The sequence below is a fragment of the Triturus cristatus genome, chromosome 11 (genome assembly GCF_964204655.1).
Source record: "Triturus cristatus chromosome 11, aTriCri1.1, whole genome shotgun sequence".
Classification (NCBI taxonomy): Eukaryota; Metazoa; Chordata; class Amphibia; order Caudata; family Salamandridae; genus Triturus; species Triturus cristatus.
Window position 1 is genome coordinate 1,134,022,479 of NC_140594.1, and position 26,459 is coordinate 1,134,048,937.

At 43.5% G+C, this 26,459-nt stretch overlaps 1 protein-coding gene across 24 annotated transcripts in view; it reads right to left on the reverse strand.

Annotated features, from left to right (window-relative positions):
• The window catches only part of LRCH3 (leucine rich repeats and calponin homology domain containing 3), a 516,524-nt gene that overhangs the window by 282,074 nt on the left and 207,991 nt on the right, over positions 1-26,459 (reverse strand). For all 24 annotated transcript variants that reach the window (XM_085635769.1, XM_085635764.1, XM_085635771.1 and 21 more), the window contains exon 4: positions 1,032-1,137. In XM_085635769.1, the coding sequence (XP_085491895.1) occupies positions 1,032-1,137 (106 nt within the window). The remainder of the gene's footprint in view (positions 1-1,031; positions 1,138-26,459) is intronic.

The window sequence follows — 26,459 nt, forward strand, 5'->3', positions numbered from 1 at the left end:
TAAATCCATAGTTTTTTTGCTCACCATGCCATTCCAGTCTGAACCCTATCCATATGCAAATCAGTCTTGACCCTGTGCCTCATGGGAACAGTCGAGCCCGAACTGCCAAGCCAGGTCCTCCCTGGACCGGAAACAAGCACCCTAGGACAGCTTTCGGGGTTTCACCCCTCTTCAGCCAGGATAGCTTGATTCCAGTGGCATGGAGAGCACGGGACCCACGTCTGGGCATACCCTTCCCACTCTGGGTGACAAATGCAAAAACAACAGTTGATGGGCAGAATGCAGAACAATGTCATACATTCTTTTTGTGAATAACAGATTCTGGCAGCCAGCGTCCTAGCCTCTTGCACAATGTCCAACACCTCTGAGGGAGATTCAGAAGGCCAAGCTCCAAGACGACAGGAGCCAATCGATGTTCATGGACTTGATGGTTGACTTGGCCTTGACCCACTGTCAGCAGGACGTAGCACAATAAAAGTCTTCCATTTGCTAGCATCCCCTAACAAAGGAATTCTGCTCTTTAAAAGGCCAATGACCGCCCTGAAAGTTGACAGCAGTCAAACTGTGAAAAGGAATGTCATCATACAATCAGACAATGGGCAAACATTTCTTAGTTACTTCAAAATTGTTGGAACTGTGAGCAAGGCAGAGCAAATTGGATTTAAACAAACCCATACAAGCAACTGCAATGATGTTTTGAACCTTTATACCTTTCTTTTGAACAGCACCATGACTACAGCACACACAAACTGAAAAGGATGAGCAATTTGTTTTCTTCTTCTTTACCGGATATATTTCCCCAAGTTTTACAGTCAATAACTTTTAACAAATGTAATGGAACGGGACTTCTTACTACCTCGAATTTTGGTTTGCCTCAGTTCTAGAGCACACATTTGAAGACGTAAAACAATGGTTAGCAGCTAGTGTCGGTTTAAGACACCAACCTAAGTCAATCAGACCTTGAAAGTGTAAACTGGCATACTGTGCAAGGCTGAGAAGCACACCAACGGCCACTAAGATCCCAGACTTACCTTCTGGCAAATGTTCTAAGTGATTCCTTCTGATGTTCAGGTCCCGCAGCGACTCTAAGTGACCCACCTGGGGAGGCATTCTCTGAATTTCATTACAGCTCACATCCTGCAAGAAAAGAGTGTGGTATCAGCAGGGGCTTTAAGAGTTCTCCAATTCTAAAAGTCGCTTCGTCTGAGCTTTTCGTACTATGTTCTTCATGAACTAACTACAAATGCGAACAGTAGTTTGAGGCATTGGAGGGGGGAAGGAGGATAAGGGTTCCCAATAAGTTAATAGTAATCAATGATCAGAAATTGTTGATATAGACTGTGTATATTGTTAAAGACTCAAGATGGAGTCGGAGTATGTATGTGTGGGTGTACTGTGTGAATGTTGAAAAATATTTTAGCGTAACTTAATTGCTTTAGGAAAGAGGAAGAGATTTGTCAGGCCACCAGCAACTCTGTGTTCAAAGGAAGACCATAAGGCATCAATAGTCTGCCTTGGATGGCCACTGTGGGCATTTCCTCTTCCCACCATTTTCATCTTCTGAGCAATAGCCAAGAAATAAAGACTGAAAAAATACAATCATAATAGAGAGTGCTCGTCATTCAAGGTAATAACAATCACACACATGAGGACTTAAATATGGGTAAAACCCGGCCAGCAAAAGGGTACTTCAGCACCCCAGTCACCTGTCTGCACACATTATGAGACAACTGGGAAACTGACAGTTGCCTGAAACCTTTATAACCTCAATAACCAAACCCCAAAACAGTCAAATACTGAAAAGGGGCTTGCATATATTTTATGACACGTCAAGTGCATGGGATAGTTGCAACAGGTGCAAAGCAGGGTAAATATTTACCAAGTCAGAATTCACCTTTACAATCCAATTTCTTGGTATTATGTGAGGAGGAGGGGGGAGGGGGGGGGGGGGGGGGGGGCAGTCAGGTCAGAAGGCACTTTCTAGAACCAAACAAAGGCGGTCAGGTCTATTGGAACAGGATGGATAGTCGGGCAGAAAAGCAAATCATCTAATATTAAAATACATTAAAAAGAAATAAAACTTTTCATTATAGGGCACAACATTAAAACACTTAAGCAATCTTTCTGTTTCTGGGTATTTATTTTAAGTTGAATATTGTGTTTAATAAGATTATCAAAACTTTATATATAGAAAATAAAACGACACCATTTGAAAAAGATTTTTAATTTTAAGCAAGTGTTTGCAATCATTAACCCCAAATTGCCCTCGGTGCTAGAGAAAGCATCCAAGACAACGTGGGCCCCACTCACAAAGCCTCCGCACACCTTAATGCCATCCAGGTGCACAAGTAGTATCATTAAAAAAAAAAAAAAACCAAAGTCCGTGTGATTTAAACACAACCTCTTTGGGTCAAAGGAGCACGAGTCTGCTGACTCAAAACAACGCTTTATGTTGTTAAGGGGAAAGAAACCTACATAGATTTTATAGGTTTTATATAAAGCCCTCACTCGCCAACCTGGTTGGTGACATGCTTCATCATCGGGCTCCACTGGGTCTGGCCGAATGCCAACCCAGTGTGCTACAACGCCAGGTTACTGCGGAGCGGGGTTCGTGTGAGGTGACAGTGAATTTAAAAACTTCCAATTAAGTCAAAAAAGCTGTTTTATTTGTTTTGCTAATTGGAAATATTAAAAGGGAGAGTGAGGGTCAAAAAATAAAAGACCAGATTCACTCTGTGGCGGTCAACATGTTTCTGCCTTAATGTATGGTATACAGGCCTTCGTCAGGACCAGAGTGGGGGTGCAGAGTCCCGGTGGTATGAGCGCGCTAAGGCTCACCCTGCCGAGGACTATGTGTGAAAAATAATAGTGAAAAATCCGCCAGTAATTATAGTGGTGGAGAGAAACAAGTTTATTCTGGTAGTTAACAGACATACAACAAAAGACAAAACATAAAAGAATAGTAAGTATTGATGTACAAACTCGAAATCAATCGCTGCCCGTTAAGCCAAGCAGACAAAAAAGTGCTCAATCGGTGATGTGCCATTAGGTAGTACCACAGGTGCAATAGTTGTGAGATCTGTGCACCTAAAAGTACCAGGGCTCAGGTGTCAGGCAAGTGAGTTGACACTTGTCCTGAGTAACGTGTCTAATTAGATATATCGAGACACACGTGATTGTTGTACAATGTGTTCAACACTTATATTGCATATGGGTAAGGGGGACGAAGAAACGTACCCCTGTGTAAGTCAAGCGACTTAACAGAAAATGTAACAACCCAATCTTACTCGGAGGCATATCCGTGTGAAGCCTCAGGGATCCCGGGAGAAGGGTGGGAGCATATGGCACACCCTGGAATTGAAGAGAAGGAGGGAACAATGGTTGAGAAACCAAGAGAGTGATGTCTCTAAGAGAAACGCTTACCGTCCGAATGGAGGGAGAAGGGGAGGGGGGAGCGAGACAGAGTTCTACTCACGCCCTCGTTGCTCGGCACCCGTTCAGTACCTAAAGAGCCTCTCGCACCCGGGTCCAGGATATCAGTGTCCGGGGAGAGGGGCTCGTATATGTGGAGGCGGGGATGACGTGCGTCGCGTGAAGCGACGTAGCAAAGAGACCGGCACATTGGTTGGACCATTCTTGCCCACGCTACTGCGTGATTGGATATCATAGAGGCTGAAGAGCCAATCAAATCGTAGTTAATACACGGAAGAAACCGTGTATTAAAGGGAACCTGATCGCGTAAGAGGCAGGATTTTTTTTGTTAGAACAAAACTTTATTGGGGGTGAAAGTCTGACATTCGCCCATAGCGAGTAATTTATATGAAGTATCTTATGATGAATTGAAAGTCCCGTGTATAGAGTAGGAACTAAATGTGTTGAACTCACAAAATCTACCATTAAATACAGCGTAACGTGTTACTCACACGAAGGTATTAAAACATTTTTTATAAAAATTATTTTGATGGTCAAGAGATAATAGTGGTATTAATCAGCCCCTCTCAACACGGGGTAGATGGCAAAGGAGGAACACAAGGTTGAGGTGCACAAATGTATGCGTTCTTACATGTAACTGTGCGAGACAACAAAAGAAAAGTGGGAGCACTGAGGGTGCTAGCAACTCGACTCAATATGAAGGTATTAGGATTTAACAAGAGCGGGGAGATTGGGGGCTTATAATACTGTGGTCCAAGGTATATTATCATTAAGCCCACAATGATTTGTCCCCAGACGGTGGACCCATCTCTGTTCCTTTTCGAAAAGGATTTTTTGAATGTTCCGCCGTGCGGTGATCTCTTCAATGATAGTCCATGTTAAGTCATTGGTGGTATGGTTAGAAGACAGGAAGTGTTCACTCATTTTAGTTGTAATGCGTTTACACCTGATGTTACTCCGGTGCTCGCATATTCTGAGTTTAACTTTTCTAGTAGTCATTCCAACGTAGCGTAGACCACACGGGCATGTGATTAAGTAAATCACATTAGATGTGTTACAATTAGTGTGTCCTCTTTGCGTCCAGGTCTTGCCTGGTTCCAGGTTTAAGGTTTTTGTATGTGAGGTCAGATGGCAGATGCTGCAATCGGAGCAGGGATAGTGTCCTGTGATCTTAGGCAATCCCCAGGCCTCTGTGATAGTTCTTTGAGTGGTGTTGAGTTGCACGCTCGGGCTTGTATGTACCAGACTGTTACGCAAGCTCTGAGCCCGTTTGAAAGAAAAGAGAGGTTTCTCCCATTTGCGGTTGTCGATATTGATTATGCTCCAGTGCTTGTTGATGACTTTTTTCATTTTGTTTGATAGGGTGCTGTAAGTTGTTACGCAAGTCAGTGGTGTGGGCCTCGTATCATTGACGTGATCTTCCAGCAAAACTTCTCTAGGTTGGTTCCTAGCACGTTTGTAGCTTTTGGAGAGTAAGGGTTGAGGATACCCTCTCGCTACCAGTTTGGAAGTAAGATCGTCAGATTGGTTTTTGAAATCGCCCAATGAGGTGCAATTCCTCCGGAGTCGGAGGAATTGGCCATACGGTAAGTTCTCCCTCAGTGTGCGGGGGTGGAAGCTCGTGAAATCCAGTAAATTGTTCCTGGAGGTTGGTTTGTAATATGTCTTGGTGTGCAGTGCTCCCTGTTTTTTCGAGATTATGACATCAAGGAATACTACTTCTGAGTGATCATGGGTATGAGTAAATCTCAAATTGGGATCCAAGGCGTTGACCCATTCGAAGAAAGCAAGCAGGGCATTTTGGTTGCCCTGCCAGATTAATAACACGTCATCTATATATCTTCTCCATAAGCCTATGGAGGACATATATGGGTTATTACTGGGAAGGATGAATTTACGTTCAAAATCGTACACGTACAGTCCTGCCACACTCGGGGCGAAGGTACTCCCCATGGAAGTACCTGTGGATTGTAAATACAGGTGTCCTTGGTATTCAAAAAAGTTTTCTTTCAGGGCCAAAGTGGCACATTGGATAATAAACTCCTTGGAAGTTCTATATTCCCATGGATGGGAATTCAGGGACTCCTCTAGGACTCCGATTGTCTCGTCCTGGGGGATACTTGTATATAGGCTTTCGATGTCCATAGTCACCAAAATGGTCTCGTCAGAGCATGTCATGTTGTTCAACAGCTTCAGTAAATCCTTTGTGTCCTTGAGGTACGTGGATGATTGTTGCACCAGTGGTTTGAGAAAATGATCACAAAAGCGTGATAGTGTTTCCAAAAGAGAGCCGATCCCCGAAACTATGGGGCGGCCAAGGGGAGGGAGTCTATCCTTATGAATTTTTGGGAGAGTATAGAAGTACGGAATTGTTCCTTGACTACCTGTTAGGAACCGTGCTTCGGAGTTGGTGATAACCCCATTGGTCAATGCTCCATCAACTATTCTCTTGATCTGGTCTCTCAGATCATTAGAGGGGTCACAGAGGAGGGGTGTATAGTTCTTACGGTCACTAAGAAGCCGTAGACACTCCTGGTCATAATCGGTGGGTTTAGCAGCACTACTGCGCCCCCCTTGTCTGCTGGTTTGATAGTAATATTCGTGTTCTGGCGCAGAGAGTCAATGGCTTTGAACTCCTCTGCACTAAGATTTTTGAAGGTGGAGGGAATGTCCAAATCCTCAATCTCTGCGAAGACTGCCCGCTCAAAAGTAGAGATCTCCACTGGGATAGTATGTGGGGGTGGGATAAAAGTGGATTTTGGTCGGAGAGATGTATCACCCTTGTCGGATTCTGCTAACTCAAGGGTACGTTCCTCAAAAAAGGCCTTGAGCTTAAGCTTTCTGAAGAAAGCAGAAAGTTCGCCATACAGGCGGAATTTATCAGGACGTACTGTTGGAACGAAACCAAGGCCCTTTTCTAGAATTGTGGTCTCATTGGTGGTTAGCACTGTGTTCGACAGATTGACTATCAGACTGTCGAGGTGCTTGTCCCTGCAACCAGTTGGTCTTGTAGCTGCTTGCTCCGAGTGTGATTGCCCACTGGGTCGTCTTGTGCCCACTGTACCCTTTGGTGAGGCCCTCTCCGTCTGCCTTTGCCCCTTTGTCCTCTCTCTAAAAAAGGATTCTGTACGAAGTGATTTTGTGGATACATTGGGGCCGCAAAACCAGAGTTCCAGCCCATTTGTGGATTGAATGGGTAGTGGAACTGCATCGGGTATGTGCCAAGGTTACCCTGTTGTGGGGGGAAATTTGTCCATGTGGGTTGGTTATGGAAGGGGCGTGATCTGCCCCTTTGTTTCCCTCTCTTCGTTTGTCTAAAACTGTTGTTGCTTGAACCACTGCTGTTGGATGAGTCATCGTCTGTACCGTAGGGATTGGTATCAGATCTGCGTGGTGCAGCAAAGGTAGGGTCTGCATAGGGATAGATTTTGTTGAACTCAAATTTCTTCAGATCTTTCTGGAATTGGGTCACTTTATTTTGGGTCAGATTTTCTTTATATTCATTGATGTCTTTATTAATCTCGTCTAGCCGTTTCTTAAAACCCGTTAAGGTGGTCTTGAATTGTGTCTCAGTTTGAGTTATTTCTATCATGATGGTTTCTGATAACCGGACGGCTGTTTTTATAATCAAGACCAGCCAGTTACGAGTGCAATGCCATGCGATCATTGCCCATTCTTTTCTGAAGGTAGCGTCCTCCAAAAAAATGCGAGGGGCGTTGGTGACTAATAGGCCCCTGGGGGCTGTGTTTGTCCTTAGATATTCAGTAAGGATAGTTCCATACAGTATTGTACGTATGCGATTCTTCTTTAGTTCGGAAAGTTGTTCCCATTCACTAGTGTGCGTGACTGCCTGTGAAATAGTGGGATCTGCGAACAGTGAAGGACGTGCTAGGATAGCATCGACTTCAGAATCTGAAAAGGTAAGTCCAAGAGTTGCCATTATGAAAGTCACCGGGAAGTAAGAATGGATTGGAAAGAAAACCCCTTAGTATAAAAGGGGAGAGAGAAGGGAAAACTCTCACAGCTGTGCGCTGCTAGAACTACACAAAAACAACAGGAGAGGAAGGGAACACAACACGACTACTCCCCTCGAGGGATAAATCTAAAAAAAACAAAAAACAAAGTCCGTGTGATTTAAACACAACCTCTTTGGGTCAAAGGAGCACGAGTCTGCTGACTCAAAACAACACTTTATGTTGTTAAGGGGAAGTAGTATCATTAACAAGTGCAGATTCTCATTAATGATTCACACAACATTAATCTGCACGCGTTACTGAACCTACTCAGAGGTAGAACTGTACCAAGATGGCAACTAATTAGGAGCAAATTTCTCTCTTGGGTAGAGGTTATGGTTGGCGGTGGCTGGCGGGGGAGACAAAGAAGGGACTAGTGGAATTTTGTCACAAAGTCGTAAAATGGGTGGGGGTAGAGAGAAAAGGGTTTCTTCATGGTGACTAATATATCCAAAGAAAAGATAGAATTAAATCATGGATTACATCCAAGCATTCGTGACTACACAACCTCCTATATTTCTGAGCAGTACAAGTTTACAATTTGAGTACATTGTGTGTTATATGAATTTCAAAAAGGCTACAAAAAAAACCAAAATGAGAGATATCATCCCCAGAAAATGTATGAGATGTTCATGTCCACTTCTTTTCTTGTAATGTCCACTGACTAAAGACAGGTCCTTGGTTTTTATTTCTTTATCAACCAGGTGGTGCAAATGCCCCATTTACAAATTTACAAGGTTTAAAATTGTATTTGCATTGAATGACAAAAACTACCTGAGATTAGAAGTTGCATTTAGGAAAACTGAGGGCAGCTCATGTCATGGCACTGTGGCTGTCCCAAATACCTTTACTTATTCAAAACAAAGTGGCTGGGGAGAGCAGTAGCTCCTTTATGGTGGGGTCTATTGTGATCTCAAATTGTATTTTGAAGCCTTACTTCCAGTAGATGGCCTTTACCCTTGAACATCAACATTTGCAATTCTTTTTCGATAGCCTGATTCGTAGGAGTATGAGGCCTCCTGCCTACAAAGCTTGATAATTATAGTTTGAATTGCCATTTTAAATCCGACAACCAAGGTTTATTCCCAAGTTCTTTCGATTGGGACCCAGTCACTGGAAGGGCCTTCTTTAATTCTGCCATTCCAAAGACAACAAAAACTACAGATAAGAGAGAGAAAGTTGATTTCAGATATTTAAGGTATCCTATGGAGACCCATATTTCAAGTGTTCCCAATACTCGCAGGATGTGGGATGATCGAAAACATCAACATTTTTAGCTCAAGGTGATGCTCTCAGACTGGTTTCAACAGGTGTTTTGTCCCTTGCACTGGTACAGCATCATCTACCATGCCCATTGCCTCTGAGGCATGCAGCGCAACTTACAAACAACTTAAAGAATATGCAGAAAAGCTTTATTAGGGAGAACAACACTGGAGAATCCTACGAGAGAGTGAAGAACCTGCTGATACCCCAAAGGCTGTCCATGATACATTTACATGTTTTCGGTAGCCTTTACTTCCTTGAACAATTAAGATGTGTCCATTTTCAATCAAAGTTATGTATGTCTATTCGAGAACTGTAATCACATAGCAGAGTACTTTGTGTGGCAGTACCATCCAGGTCTGGCTCCTCCTAGTTCATGCCAGATACCTATCCGGCCTTTGGATGACACATGGAAGGAAACAACGAAACATCTAGAACGTGAATAGTTTCCTAATCACTCTGTACATGGTTTTGAATTCTTACTTAAAAAGTGTGGTGCCCTGAAAAAGCCCTCGTGTTGGGGCGAAACGTGTTGGCTGTGTCATTTTGCTATTGGATACTCAAGTGTGGAAAGAAGAAAAAAGAATAAATTACGACTTGTATAACAAAAAATGAGAATCATGGACTAACTTGTACATTGCATGGAAATTGGACTGATACATAAACACATTTGATTTGGAAGTGTGCTGTCCCTCATCCTTTTGGATTCATTGTATTTGATTTGTAGCCATGTGGCAGCTGATCATTTGAGGTGGGCAGCACTGACAAAACGAAGTTTGTGAGTGACTAGAGTGGGTGGTGCAGTGAGGTATTTAGCCTAGCTGCCACTATTGTCTCATAGTGTCCGACAAAGCAAAAATGTACGGTAATACAGCATTTACATGGTGCTTACTACCTTTTTCTTCGGTGCTGAAGCACTTACACACACGGGTAGCGAGTGCGTGACTGGAAGTGTTGTCTACGTTTTCACCTATATAGGAAATATTTCATGACACGTGTGAATGACCAGAGAGGTTCTCGCATCCTGTCTTGGGAAGCTGTGCTTAGCGGCCTGATGGATGAGGGGATATGAAAGAGTGAGACAGTTTATGGTTTGTATTGTGCTGGCAAATGTGATTAGTTTTGTGGGTCCCATTAGTTTGTTCACAATTTCTTTATATTCTAAGTTCAAATGTATGTGCTCACTGCAGAAGAAAGTGTACCCCTTTGAAATCTTATTGATCTGTGGGGAAGCTGAGCCATATATGGTGAGGAGGGAGATTGATCTGCCATGATAGACTGGTTTAAAGTCATCCCTTATATGATTGCTATTAGAAGTTCTTAACATTACGTGTCAAATAATGGCTAGAATATAAAGAAGCATTGGGCCCTGCAGCTGTGCAATACATCAGCGCCCATCAGGGGAAAGCAATGTACCACAGATCACTTTAGGAATTACATGCGTGTACACGCGTGAACAAATGGTATCAAGTGGTTATTTATAGTGGCATGAATGATTATATCCCACCTACATGGGCCATCATATGATTGCATAGTTAGAAGAGGCAAATTGTGTAATTAATTAATTGTTGAACAATGAACACTGTGTTTCTGATACTGGAGGGTTACCAGTTTAAGACGCCGTCAACAGCTGGCCGAGGACACTGACTGCCATAGGCTCTACATATGCTAGTCGAAATTTGCAGTTCCAGGCTGCTTGTCAGAGCTTGTAGTCTGGGAATTAGGTTAGAAAGAGCCAGGTTTTCACTCTAGTCCGAATTTCATGGGCTCCTTTATAATTCGTATTTTGCTTGGCAAGGAGTTCTGCAGTTTTCCGGCTTGCTTCAAGAATACAGAAGCTTCTATGAATTTCTTTTCATATGGAAGTACAATGATCAGCAGTGCTAACCTGGAATCAACATCCTGTTTTCTGAGTATTATAAATATAATGCTCCTTTTCCATGGGAGGCTCGGAGAATGTTGTAGAATGCCTTAAACATTAGTCGCCACCTGTAAGTAGCCAGTGATGGTCTTGCAAGACTGGTGTCACGTGTTCCTTCAGGAGTAGATGGAGACACCTTGCTGCACTGTTCTGTATTCTTTGTAGTTTGGCTATAAAGAAGCGTGACACCCCAGGAAATAGGCAGCTGGTACAGTCTATCTAGAGACCATGAAAGTGAAGATAGATTACAGCTTCCATCGCTGCCACAGGTATGAAAAATGTGTCTCCATGTTTCAGTGGGTAGAAGGTGTCCCTAGTGACCTCGCCGATGAGGGATCAGGGACAGGTCTGAGTCCACGGTTACCCAGAGGTTCCTCACTTCTCTTGACATGGCTGAAGGGGCATCAAGTTTTTTGTATGATAGTTCATATTAATTACGATGCATACAAATTAAATAGACGATCCATAACTGTAATTAGGCCTTTCATCAATATTAACAGGTGTTCAGCAAATACATACGGGAAACAGCCTTTACAAAAGGTTTTTACCATGTTGTGACTTTACCACGCATTTTTTTGCACGCATGTTTTTATCATGTGTATGTTTTTTACAATGCATGACTTTAACACGCATTTAAGGTAAGTTGAGGGGGGGTGGGGAGTCTCCGCCCACAAATATATTGTTTTTATATATACAAATAATGCTTGGTAATGGCATACGTTGTAAAAGCATAAATGGTGTAACAACAAACGCAGGGTGAAAAATGTGCGGTTAAAGCTTGCGCTGTATTTCCCTGTGTTGTGCCATCGTGCAACGGTACATATTATAACATACACACAGGGACTAAAAATGACACAACTATTCTGAAGTGCGGCTATCTAGGTAGGTGCTTAACGACACCCAGATATCTTTAGTTCTAGAGCAGTGGTTCTTAACCTGTGGACCGGGGACCCCTGGGGTCCTCAAAGCCTACTCAATGGGTTCGCACCTGCTGAGAAAATGAAATATTAACAAATTAATAAAGCCTATATAAATAAAGAAGCAAAATTTAGAATTGAAGAATTTAAAACATTCAGTAAATGTTAAGAAATGTGAAATTAGAGCCAAAAAATAAGTTAGTATCCTAGAATTGTTTCGTGGGAGCAGTGCAAGTGCATCAAACATAATATTCAATGTTCCCATTAAAATTTTTATCTTTTTATATTTGTTTGTGAATTAAATAAAATGTTTTATCATTTGTATGTGTGTTTGATCAATAATTGCTTCAGGACTTTTTATGTATTGTTTTGTGGTTCAAATTATCGAAAATACTTTGGCTGGGCTCCACGGCTTCCAGTAATTTGTCAGGTGAGGTCCCTGGATTCCAATAATGATTCAACGGGCCCCCAGGTTCCAGTAATGATTAAGTATGGGTCCACCTAAGTCAAAAGGTTAAGAACTGGTCTACGGTAAGCTGGTATAGCTGCGCTAAAAGGATCTTACAGTGTATTGCACTATGTTAAGACTTTAATCTAATAGTCTACTGTTTGCAGGGGGCCTCTGCCCCACCGCATAGCAGCTCATCTTTTAGCCAATAGTCGTATAAGTGCTGCATATATACGTGTTGACACATATTCTAAACATTAGTAGAGCTAAGGGGGGGGGGGGGGGGGGGCGAAATATTCATATCCGTCATTCTATAAATTCTGAGAATACATTGTTCCTAAATGCCTGTGTTCCAGGACATTCCCATGGTAAGGGTATGGAGTCCACTGACCGACTGTCCACGGACCGACTGGGAGACCGCTCGGGTGGTGGAGTAGCCGCCATCATATCTAAACGCCTCAACGCTCTCTCCTCCTCCTCCCTCCCCATACCGGAGGTGGATAATCTGCTACTCAGTATGGGAACTGACTCAGGCGCCCTCACATTGCTCCTCCTTTACCGGCCACCACGCCCCATGAGCACCTTTGCCACTATGCTGAGCAAACATCTGTCCTCCATCTTGACACATCATGCTAGCTTCGCACTTGTTGGCGACCTCAATTACTGGTTCAACGACCCTAATGCCGGCTCTCACGCCTCTGTACTGTTTGAAATGCTTCATAGTCTGAACCTGACGCAACAGATCATTTGCCCTACCCACCTTAAGGGCCACATCCTGGACCAGATTTGGTCACACAACCGAGTGCTGTCTCAGCCTATTGTTTCTCCTGTTGTCTGGTCAGACCACTTCTTAGTCGACACGATTATTACCCTCCCTGGCAGTCTCCCGGCCCCTCGTATGGCTGGCGGGCTCTCTCGTAAATGGAGCACACTGGACTCCCAGGCCTTTCTCACGACCCTAGCAGACACCAGCCCAGCCCGGGATCTTACAGTCTGCCCTGATATCAACACATTAGACAACAACATCACTAATTGGCTGACGCGATTCCCCCCCACTAAGCATACCTCCTCTCATAGATGGTATACGCACGACCTTAAATTACATAAATTAAAAGTACGCCAACAGGAACGTATCTGGAGGCAAACCTACTCCGATGCAGCCTGATCACTCTACCTTAGCGCTCGCAGAGAATACAAAGCAGCCATCATTCTAGCCAAATCAGCCCACTTCTCGGACAGGCTCTCCTCTGCAGCTAACAAATCCAAGGAAGTGTTCAAAATCATGAATGAGCTCACCACCGACGACAGAACCCTTCCTGCTCAGACCCCTTCTCAAGAAACTTGTGAAGCCCTCAACCTTTTCTTTATCGAAAAGATTAAAAAAATCAAAGACTCAATCCACTCTCCTCCCCAGCCATCCCTCCAGGTTTCCATGCCTGATAACCACTCGGTCATCACGACGCTCCCTGCTCTTAACGCCGACTCATTGGCTCGACTCGCTACTAGAGTCAAATCTGGCTCTCCTAGTGATTGTTGTCCACCCTCAGTCATGCGAGACATCTGTCTTAAATTACCGGAGCACATCCTCCCTTTGTTAAACTGCTCCCTCAACAGCGGCTCTGTCCCTGCATCTTTTAAGGAGGCAATCTTGGTGCCCCTTTTAAAAAAACCTGGTGCAGATCCGGGAGAGCTTTCTAATTATCGTCCCATTTCCCTCCTCCCCTACCTCTCAAAGTTATTGGAGGCCCATGTTACTCAACTTCTGTCACACTTTATTGAGTCCTCTGGCTTCCTTGAGCCCAATCAAGCCGGATTCAGACCCGCCCATTCGACCGAGGCGGTCATTCTCGCAGTCTTGAATACTCTAAGAAGTAATGCGGACGCTGGTTCCCCTCAAGCTTTGGTGCTCCTGGACTTGTCCGCCGCGTTTGACACGGTGGACCATAACATCCTCCTCCGCCGTGTTGCTCAGGCGGGCATCCAGGGCACCGCCCTTAACTGGATCACGTCTTTTTTAACCGGCAGAACTCAGGCCGTACGCTTAGGCCCTTACACAGCCGGGAGAACTGCAACTACTTGTGGAGTCCCCCAAGGCTCCTCCATTTCGCCGTTGTTGTTCAACCTTTACCTTCGTCCACTCATTCAGTCACTCAGGAACTGGGATATCACGGTGTACAACTACGCCGACGACTTGCAAATCATCTTCGCACTGAACTCCCCTAATGCTGCTACTACCTTCCAGTCTGTCATGATCCACATTTTGGAATGGATGAATATTAATCAATTAAAGCTGAACCCGGGGAAGACTGAACTGCTTCTCCCTGGTTCCAGTTCTGCTCACAGGGGCCCTCAGTTCTGGCCCACTGAATTGGGCCCTCTTCCGGTCCCGCTGAAAACAGTGAAAAGTCTCGGCGTGATAATCGATGCTGAACTTTCTCTAAAAACCCAAGTGGGGGCTGTCATTTCCTCCTCTATGTACCAGCTCAGGAAGATCCGTAAGATCAGCCACCTACTTTCATCACCTGCATTAATCCAGGTCGTCATCTCCTTGGTCCTGTCCCGCCTGGATTTTTCCAACTCCATTTATCACGGTCTTCCTCAGTGTCTTCTGCATCGCCTTCAGGTTGTCCAGAACCAGGCGGCCCGTCTTATCTATAAAATCCCTAGGTGGCAGTCGGCTAAACCACTACTACAGCGACTCCACTGGCTGCCAATCGGCCAAAGGGCAGCCTTCAAGATGGCGTGCATCACCTACAAAGCACTTCACTGCACTAGCCCTGCCTTCTTGCAATCCTCAATCACGGCATACCAGCCATCACGTAATCTACGTTCTGCCCACCTCCACTTATTGACTGTTCCCAAAGTCAAAACTAAAAAGTTCGGTGCCCGCTCTTTCGCCCTTCTGGCCCCTTCCCTCTGGAATTCTTTATCTCTCCCCATCAAATCTAGTCCCTCCCTCCTTGACTTCAGGAAACTGTTAAAGACTTCCCTCTTCCCCCCTCCTTGCTAACCTGCCTTTTGCTGTCTGTCCCTCTGCCGCTGCTCTCACTCTTCTGTCATTAGCGCCAGGAAACCATTGGTGTCAGTGCGCTTTACAAGCTTCATTTAACATAACATAACATAACTGCTCCCTTCTAGCAGTGCAATTAGCAGGAATTCAGCTTAGTAAGTATTTATATAGGTTTTGCGGGGTATAATAAATCTCTGCACGAATTTAAATTGTACAAGCCTATTCCTTGTGTTAATTGAGACAGTTTTATTTGCTGAGCAACATAGAAGTCACTGCGTCTGTAATCTCAGTGTCTATATCAGATTGCCATTGTGTGTTGAGATTTTGTACACACCAGTGGCTTGGAAATCCAGGACACGGCATAAAGACGCAAAATAATATGGAGTGAGCGTGTGTTGCGTATTAGATGTGGCAGTAACTGAAATGGCGCAGGCTCTAGGGAAATTCAGGAAGTAGTGAGCATAGAGCATTTACAATCCTCCAATGAAAAACGCATATAGGACCGTTGAATTCGATTTGAGCCCACGACTCAATCACAGGTCTCGGAGACCCTAGACCTATGGATAATTTTTCCATTCATATACTTGTATTCTTCTCCAGGCACACAGGGCGCCATGCACAACATTCAAGTTTTGCCTCTGAAGCATATAATAAACCCTCATCACAGTGCCTCAACAGTCAATGCCAGGTGTACACAGGGCTTCGATTGAGATCTATAGGTAAATTTCCTGAGCAGACACAACTAGCCTTGCTGCTAATGAGGACGAGCCTGCAGCATCTTAACTAGCTATACGTATGGAAGTTTATTCGAAGGATAAATCCAATTGTGAGTGAATTGACCCTCAACTATATGATAATATCTCTCCAAGTACAGGGCAGCAAAGCCACCTTGTGCCTTTAGGAAAATAAATGCGGACCATGTAATTCTGGGCTGCCCAAGCTAGTTTAATCATAAGTTGCTGTAAAATTACCGAAGAATGTTTGAGTTAAAGCAATAGGTATATTCAAAAAGTAGTACAGGAGTTGTGGCAAAACCACCATGTTCTTAACCGCGAGTCTATCCTTTAAAGATCAAGGAAGTCTGATCCTTCTGTGCACATTCTTTGATATTTTAGTGCCATTTCACAATTGCTATTAAAAACAACCTCTGGTTAACTGTACACCTTAATGCCTAGACAGCGGACTGGTTTAGTTGTCCTTACCATGGGAGATTCTGATGTACCGGACACAGTAGCATCTGTCAGGGGAAGAAGTTGAGATTTAGCCTGGTTTATCATCAGGCCCGACAGGCCATAAAAACGACCAATTTCATACAATATCAATGTGAGATTTGTGGCCAGCTCTTTAATATATAGCAGCAAGTCACCAGCATATGCTGACATTATCAGTCTGTATCTGAAACATATTAGTCCTCTATGAGAGTATCGTTCTATAATCGCACAGGCAAGAGGTCCAGCCACAAGGCATAACAAGGGAGAGCGGGCATCCTTGATAAATACCTCTGCCTAGTTTAATGAGTTCAGTTATGTGACTATTGACTCAGATAAAGTATTTTTGCTAATTTAAGGAATAATCCCCAGATTCCAAACGTCATCAAGTCCGCAACAAACTTCTATTCCACAGAGTCAAATACCTTTTTGACATCTGAAAAGGCACTTGCCGCTGGGTGTTTGGCTCTAATAGATCAATTGTACCGAAAAAGGTCCTAAGATTAATGGCTGTCGTGCACCTGGGAATGAATCCTGAATGCTCAGGTAGCACCACATAAGGCATGAATGTGGTAAGACTACTAAGGTAATATTTTAGTATTCAGTCATGAGAGTGGTTGAAAGGATAATATAAATTCATTGACCTATCTGGTTCTAGAATTGTTAATATTAAAACGTCTGGCATGGTAAGGAGGAGGCAGCCCTTAATCACAATTGTTTTGAAGAGTGTCAATGTCCGGATTCAAGTCGTACGCATATTTTCATTTATATAAGTCAGTAATAAGGCTTTCCGAGTCAGGGGAACAAATGCTTGGCATAATTTTAACCACTAGTTGAATCTTCAGGTGTGAGCGGGCCAGTAAGTGTTCTCTGTGGATTATTTTCAAGCAATGCCATGTGGGCTAATCACTCAGCAATGTGAGAGGAGTCATAAAAGGGTCGTACTGGGAGGACTATATACATGGAATTATACCCTCAGTCCATTTGGGGTGCACCAGTTTAGCAAGCATTCTGCCGGGATGACTGCCTTTGCCATAGATTCTGGAAACTGCATATATGCCCATGTGCTCAGCTTCTCTCTCTGCAAAGTCATATAAGTTGCAAACTTTGGCCTGTATTCAATTTAATGTTTGTTCATCTAGAGTCTGCTCATGTGATTGTTACAATAAGCCTATTTCTTTTACTAGATGTGTCAGTCTAAGGAATAGAGATTGAAGAACATGTTTGGCTATAATACCATCCCGTGTATAGGCCTTAAATGCTTCCCATATTGTCACAAAGTGCTCAACTGTTCCCATGGTGAATTAAAAATGTTCTATAATAGCTCCTGCAATTTCTGATCTGAACTCTGTATCCAGTTCAGACTCTGAAGGGAATATCAATAAAAGGTTGGGGGGTATAGGTAGGGGTGTAAATTGATGGTCTGGAATATCTACATCCACTATCACTGGCGAGTGATCAGACATATGTCAGGTATTTAGAAGATGGTATCCAGGAGACTGCATCCTTGACATCGAAACAATCTATACGCGAATGTGTGTTGTGCACTGCACAATAGAAGGTGAATTCCTAGGATCAAGGGTTTCTGTATCTCCACATATTTAGCCATTGTTCCAGTTTGATTACGTTATTTAATTCACAGGCAATAGCCTGGAATTACATTGATATTTGGCAATGATATGCTGTAGGTCACTATTAAAACTGCAGGTTGTCAAAGTTAAGACCATAATTGAAAACAAACACTATTCGTTTTTGCTCAATCTCACATATGGACACCATGTATCTACTATCCGGTGCAATCATTGAATCTAACATTTTCATCTTTTTAAATAAGCTACACACTACGCACTTTTTTTATGGTCATTAAGACTTCTAACATCCCAAGTTAGCAAGCCGAATGCATCTTTGTTCGTCTAATGCATCATGTTCATATGTGTGAATCACGTCCTGTGAGAGTGTACTCGAATGCTTGACCCAGACCAAGTGCAAGCTCGGATGTGACCAATTTTGTCAACTCTTCAATAAATGTTCCCCTCGTAGTAAAGCTAACCACTTCTACCCCACTGTAAACACAAATACAAAGTGAACTAGTCCCTCCCCAAACAAAAAACACAAAACACACATGTATTAACAATTTCTTGGTTCAAAATTTGGGGAAAGCATAGCAAGTCCTGAACCACTACCTGTAAGGCAATAGTGGTCACATTTAGGTATATCGCAAAGCGTTTCCATAATCTGCATTTATCATTCTCTCCTCATGTTACAGTATTAGCTGTTGTTAGATTGATAATCTGAGTTATCCAAGTCATTACTGTTTCCAGCAACAAAGAAAGGTAACCAAAGGTATATATAACTCAAACATTAACTAAAGAGCCAGTATGCTACACTAAGCTACAAGATGCTGTGCTAAGAGTATTAACTCATAACTGTTAAACATTTCACTCTAGGAATATCCTAGAACCCGGTTTTAACTAGTTACCGTTTGGCTAAACTCAAAATCTTGAAGGTAAGGCCTAACATAGGTTTTGTTGACCCTCACACACCCTATTAGCATCACGCTTCACCATCATGGTCCCATTAAACCAGGATGGGCTCAATCATATTCCAGGGAGCTCTTGTGATATTACATCCAATAGGGTCTCCTATTGGAATGTTAAAAATACCTGCTGGATACCCCAGGTATACTTTTAATCATGGGTGCCTCCAGTATGGTGTTTTTTTAACGCATTTAGCGTCCCTTTAGCTTAATGTGTGCCGAAGTGTTTCAGCCCTAATGGTTAGGCCGCTAAAAGTCTGGGGCTTTAATCAAGACCTTTATGGATGCCCTGCCATTTTATTGTCACCATCTGTTGTCCCAGTCCGAATGCTCAGGGCGTTTGTCAGATAACACAAAAACATATACAAACGCTCTAATAAGCCAACTCAAACTGAAGGAGAATAGGTACTGACAGCGGGACAATACCTTTGTAGTGAAGGTATCTATAGGGTCGTGCCCCTCGTGTCCTATTAGCACATGCCTACATGGGCATTAGTACATGTTCACCCGAGTAACATGCAAGTAGGCCTGTATATATGGTATATGTTTTTGTGTTGTCTGACAGACCCCGAACTTTAGGCCTGCTTAATTTTATCCCATGCAATTGGCTGTATTCTTTCAGAAATGTCTAATAATTAGGAGGCAAATAAAATGTGCAATTATCAGTCATAGCCCACCATGACAGAGGGTGTCATCCATCTCCTGTCAACTTCACCTTCAACAGGGCGGAGGGTACCAAGGTTCTTCACTGTCTTCATCACGTGCTGCAGATTACTGAATGTATTTTACTTATCACTATCTTTACCCAATGTTGGGCAGGCTATAGCATGATATATTCCATGTTCATGTCCTGGAGTTTTTTCTTGACAGGTAAAAAGTTTCTTGCATTCTTGTAAATGAAGGGTGAAATCTGGGAATAGGGAGATCTTATATCCAGAATATCTCAGACTGCATAGGCCGTTCTAAGTGCAGCATCATGATCCCTATAATTAAGCCAACTGGTGATAAGTCTAGGCCTGGCTTCCGGAATCAGCCTCACCGCAAGGGAGCAGTGCATGTTCCACAACAAAAAGTGCCAAGAAGTTTCCTCTCTCCAGTAGTTGCTCTACGAAGGCTTCTATGCTTCCAGACGTGGTGGATTCAGGAACTGCTACAATGCTGATGTTGTCTCGGTGTGATCTGCCCTCTATATTTTCATTTTTTGACTCTGGACACCATAGTTACTTTTGAATCTTAGTCTGTGCATCCTTGCTTGTTGCATCATCATCGATGATTGCCAAGACCCTTCGTTCAACAAAATCCAGTCTCGAAGCATGTGTGTCAAGTCTCTCAATCATGCAATCCATGCAGTAGGTTAGGGTATCTATTGTTTAAAGACTTTGCTTCATGTTGTGTACAAAGATCTTAATTTTCGGATATGGTGTCAGCCTGTCAGTCTCGTCTTTCTGGTGATTTACACGTCATCTGCCCTGGTGGCATTTTTGGAGTCACAGTTGAGCTTGGATTGTGAGTGTTCTGTTTTTCCCGTAACGGATACTATGGACGGTGAGTTTTGTCAGAGAGAAATAAGTGTTCAAAGTAAAGAAGCATAGTGGAGTTGGTCACAATGGTTGTGCAATAGGACAACATTCATACAGTAGTATAGCTGTCCAGGGCAGTCATTATAGAAATTGGAGACAGTATCTGTGGGGCGTTTGGTTATCTGTAGTTCGAGGGTGTGGCTAATAATTAAGTGCTACTCATTGTCTATTAATTGCAATCCTGAGGTATACAACAATTACCATTAGAACGCTCAATGCGATCCACAGTGGCCTAGCATCCAGTGACATGGATACGAGGAATGTGTTCAGGGATCTATTTGGTATAGCTACGAGCAGTAACTATACCATCCACACTCAGCAGACGCCAGACTGATTTGTCAGGGCAGAGAACAGGAAACAAGGAGCAGAGTACAGTCCTGCACAGACCAAGGCCTCAGTCTGGAGCATCAGGAGCCGTCGTCATCAAATCGACAAAACCTTGTGGGAACTCTGAGATCGGGTACAAACAACAGCTCATTCTCAAAGCCCAGAGACGCTTCCAAACAGCATGCAGCTTCCACAGCAAAGATGAACCATAAGCCCAGGAGAAGCCTTAGTCTCAATTTACTTCCACAATGGGCACCACCCACCCAGAGTCCCCCATCCTCTCCCTGCATCCAGAGCCTATAATCCCGGCAGCGTAGTATGTAAGCCTTGTGCTTTTGTCAAGGAAAAGGCTTTCAACAGTTGCAGTGTTTTACAGGAGGTGGAAACACAGTGGGGCATAGGCTGTCTCACGCAGGTCAAGACCCATTTCAATGAGCAGTTTACATTTTTTTTTTTTTTTTTTTTAAATCAGCAACGCTGCCGGTGCCTTTTTACATTACAATTTGCTCAGAATAAGAGCAATTTCTCACGACTTTACTAGGGTCCAAAAGGCAAGGAGAAAGACAATAGAGAGGTTATTGACAATTATTTAAAATCATTACAATTTTATTAAAAGTGACACACTTAAACAAAATGGGTCCATGGCCTAGGGAGGGTCAGTCAGTATGTTGAGCCTGGCATGTAACCGCTATTTTGTTTTGGCTGTGATGCCTGCATAATCATCCGTCTATGTCTCTCTTCAGCAGGGCCTAACCTTGTGCGCATGCCGTAGGGAAAGCCCAATTAGGACTTAGGTGCAGGGCGGGGAAGTGGGGGGTAATGTGTGTTCAGTGAGGTAGGGTGCTTTGTGCTACTGATCAAGAGTCTGTAGTCATTAAACCTTCAAGCCTCTGATCTTACTGTGGTTGCAAAATCCCTTTTAGCTGGTTACATTTCTAATGGCGTTTTTATAGACCTGGGCGCTGCAGGTCAAATTTTAATCGTCCCTGCTGGACTGTTGTCATATTTAATCATAGTCCTTTGATGCTTCAGAAAAAGTATTTAGAACTTCCAAATAATTTCTCTTGGATTTTTGCCTACAGGAAGGGCTATTGCTGTTGACCTCCTGCCGTGTCTTTCAGGTTGCTGTGAGGCTGTTCCTCAGCCACTTGCAATTAATTCGTCAGATGAGAATGTGACCGAAGGAGTGCACCACAGCACAGCCATCTTCCATAGCTGCAGGCTCCGCCTGACCATACATGTGCTTCACATTTGCGGCACATACAAGTACACAGAATATCAGCTCATGGTTCTCGTTTTAATGTAATGGCTGAATTATACACCAGTTGAGCCAGTATGGTCACCTCTCCTTGACACAGAGAAAAAGGTCTAGTCACGTCAACGATTCACACTCCGCGTATACTAGATTAGTATGACGGCCGGGCAACAATAAAAGTCAGGATAAGTTTCATATGTAGGTGAGCAGTTAGGGCAGGGGGCCATTCCTGTCCCAACATACCAATTCTGCTTTTTATTGAACCTCCCACAATTTGAGACTAGTCTCTTCTTTGACAGGCTATGTAGCTATGTCAAATTCTAGTAACTAAACTATGGTAAACCAACCATAGAGAGACAGCTGTATGTGTTACTGTGGAGAAGTGTGGCAAGTCATCGCCACTATGACAAATGTCACAATCAGACATAGGAACAGTCTGGCAAAAATGGGAGATGCAATATCCCCGAATGGACGGACAGGTGAGCAGGCCAATGTTTAATCACAGTGGGTTTTCACAAGGAGGCACACAACTTGCTCCAGTTGGTTCTCCTAGGTTTGCCCATGCCACACACCAGCATAACCGGAGATTCACAGTCTATACCTCGCCACTTTTGTGTAGACATGGGTGTTAACGTAATTGCGGGCCAATTCTTTTATCTATAGCTCCATCTATCCCTCTTGGAGGTGTGTTGAGGGGAAGGAGTGGGTGTCGGTATATTTAACTGAGGTTTTGCGGACTGAAGGACATCCTGCTCTTTAGCTCTCGTTCTGCAGTCAGGCTTCCAGTGTTGTGCCCCCAGGTATCTGTATTTCAGTGCTTGTCCACTTCTCTCTGAAGTGGGCTTAAGGAGGTGCAGAGTGACTTCTACTTTGGAGCTGGACTTTAATCAGCATTGTTTAGTCTGTTAGCCTTGGCTCTCTATTCCTCAGGATTGCCTCCTAGTGAGAGAACAACACTGGGCAGGGGACCCTCTGTGTTTTAAACAGTTCAGTACTTCCATATGCGGATGGCTGCACACACATTTGTGTGATCTGAAATGAGGCTGAATAAATGAGGCTGAGGACTGAGCATCAATATATGGGTGCAACAATCAGTCATTTAAAAGGGTAGTCCTGTGAATCCATAATTCCATCCATCATGCTTTTTTATTTTCTGCCTGCAGCATCCTTCTTCCCTTTCAGGATTTGTAGTGAGAAGTAATGTATGACTATGTAATTTTAGCAAGCAGCTACCCTCTAGAACAGATAGAACACCCCAACTGAGTGTGCATTTGAGCATCCTGTTCCTGTTAACCTGAACCCCCCCTGCACTATACGTTAAAGTGCCTAAATTGCTATTTACTAGTAGAGCGGTGTTCAAGCCTCACTGCGACTTCCACTTGAGGTCACCCCTCGCACCACAGCTCTCTGAAGCCTTGTTGCAGCTGGACATCTGCAGGCAGCCTGCTTTGCCAACGCTTCCAAAAACTTGTGTTCTGTCTGGGAGAGAGGGCATCAAATTAGGCTACCAGAGATGGCGTTCCTGCAGTGCTGCAACAGACAAAAGAGTTTTTTTCAGCACTCAAAGAACTGTCGTCAGTTAAGAGGATTGCATCCTCTTCCACTGACTAGAACTGGGAGCTTAGAACTGCCTGGCACTATGGAACAGTATGCAAACTCTGGCTCGGTTGGGGAGGCTTTTGTATTCTGTCTCGTTTGCCATGGATTAGAAGGACTAGCCAGTCTTACATGGTTTCCTGTGCATTTTTTGACCATCGCTCTGTTCTGAAAGAAACAGGGCTGCTGAATTTGGTTGCCAGCCCTTGGGGCTGGGGTGAAATTAATCTCTTTAAAAAACTGAATCAGTCCATGTGCATCTGTTGATCTCCTGACTCCAGAATTGGGTAAACCGTGCTGGAAGTAGAAGTGTCCGACACAGCATAATATGAAGAAATATCTGTGAGAGCATGAGAATTTTTTTGTGGCAGCCTTCGATTATTTAGTAAATTGCTAACTCACAAAAATGCTAGTGGATCAGAATAGGAGACCGCTACCAACCTCTCCAGATGCATGCTGATGACACTCAGATCTTCCTAAGGCTAGAGAGAGGTTAAGCTGATTAAAATGAGACTAGAACGAGGTGCTTGAAACACATTTTCGTGGATGAGGAATAGAGGTCTATCTGAACAGTATAAAACTGAGATACTTTTTCTTGAGAGTGAAGCTAGAACCAAACCATCCCATTTCATCAATTGGCAGGGGGGGTTGTAACAATTTCCAAACCGGCAATCAAAGAACAAAACCTGGATATCCTATTCGACTTTGAAATATTTCTCGTTGTGTTCATTAATTCTGTGGTGAAAACAGAAATTTGCAACTACCCTGGCTAAGTAAAATTGACTGGCTTCTTCAGTCCAATCAATGTATTTAACTGAAAAAAGGCAGAGACCTTTCAAAATTATATTTTAGCAACATTAAATATCAATAATCTCTAGCACAAAAACTTCAAATAATCCAGAACCAGACTGTACTGAAACCTTACAAGTCAAGAACATGTGACCCCACCCTCTATGCCCCCCACCCCCACAACCCCCCACCACCACCATGTTGATATCTTTTCAATTGCTTCTAGTTCAGCAAAACATTCCCCTTCAGGATTCCATGTACACAAAGCTTTCCAAGGTAAAGGAACTCCTTATTTGTAAAATTGTGCCCAGCAGCATAAACCTGCGAGAAACAAACTCCACAAATGCAGTCTGTCCCCGTCAAAGCAATGCCAGAGAACTAAAACATGGAGAAAGGTCCCTCAAAGTCTTGTGCCCTCCCTTTTGAATCGTCGCAACCTAAAGTGATGAAAACAACACCTAACTACCTACATTTTGTAAACAATTAAGAAAAAAGAAAAAATGCATGGACTTTAGCAAACCAACACCAGAATGCAACCGCCCCACTGATCTACGGACTGGGCCCCTTGACTCAACAGAGCGTACCCAGAAAGCGAATACAGTTAAGGAAGGCTAAACTGCTAGGAGGATTGTTTCGAATATTCTACCCTTCTTCTGCCCTTGATGCATTGACACTTTGTGATCTATCGACAACTGAGGACTCTAAAGTGTCTACAAAGCAACCAGCCGAGCTCCATTAAAAAAGCCTTTGAAATACTGAATAATGTTTATTTTTCTATTGAATTGTAAACAAATCAACATTTTCCTATTCACAATCTCTAGACAGCATCAACCAAGCTGGAGACATCATGCCAAGTGTCAGTCTCTCAAACTCTCAAAAATAAAACACTTGCAGACTATTCAGATGCAGCAGCAACTGACTGTGTGCCTCGCCCCTCAAGATTACTCCAACCAATTAACAGGTAGACTCGCCAATTGCCCACTGCTGAGAATGATGGCTATTTGTGCTACTTCTGGGCAAGTTCGGTGCACCAGGGATCACTGACACTTAAAACTTTTCAAAACCATTAAAGTATTCAAAAAAGGAGGGAGGGAAAACACTAGATTGTTCTAGTTGACCATCAGTGCGTCTCCCAGAATATCCTCTCCTAGGGTACACGCTGAGCAGAACTACAGGCACTGTGTTCTGGTAAGGTGTAAAGGGATCCACCTTTGGATAGTCCAACATCCCGAAATATTTAGCAACCCTTTTACCGATGACTGTTTGTGTGAAGACATTTAAAGCTGACCACTGCTCTGCCTATCCCAAAGAGCATTCTGAACCACTATGTCCTTGGGGGACTGAAGAATGCCACAGGATCATTGCTTCCTTGTACAACTTCAAGAAGACTGCTTACCAGAGCTTGCTAACATAGTGCACAGTAGTGTACTGTCCATGAAGAGCAGAATGTAACTTCTTTACACGAAGGAAAGAAAAACAATCTGAGAAGATCTGAATGCACTGAGTGGCAACAAATTCACGTTAAGTTGACAAATGCCCCAGAAGCTTCTGGTATCGCTTCAATCTAACAGACCAGAAGGTTCATGGAATTATCTTTCAAAAGGTTGCTGTGCAGCGCCCACCAACCCACATCCTGGTAGACATTCTAGCTCACCAACGCTGGAGAGTTACAAGCCTCCCCTTGGGGTGTGAATTGTCCGCAACCAATACAGAACCAAAGAAGCAAAGAGAATCCAGTTTACCATAAACCCTATCACTCTCATAAGAAATTATAAAACATGAAAATGTATGTCGAGTATGAATAATGGTGCTTCACCTGTCTGTGCTGGATCACTCTAAGAAGAAGCATGTTCTTCAAAGTTGTAGCTACTGATGCTCTAATAAACTAGTTTGTGTGAGCTTTGATTCTGGAACACTCAGAAAATCCCAGCCTATAGTTCAATGACTGTATGCAAAGCAAATGACGCTCCATCACAGGAGGCCTCCTTCAGAATTCAGCCATTCAGATAAGGAAACACCTGCACTCCAGAAGAGCAGCCAGAGCCTCTAAGAGCTCTCAAGTTCTCGACATGAGGCTTACGGGTAGAACTATGAACTGAAATCACTGTTTAACACTTCGAAACAGATATTTCTCGATGAAGGGAAAACTGAACTCTCGTGAAAT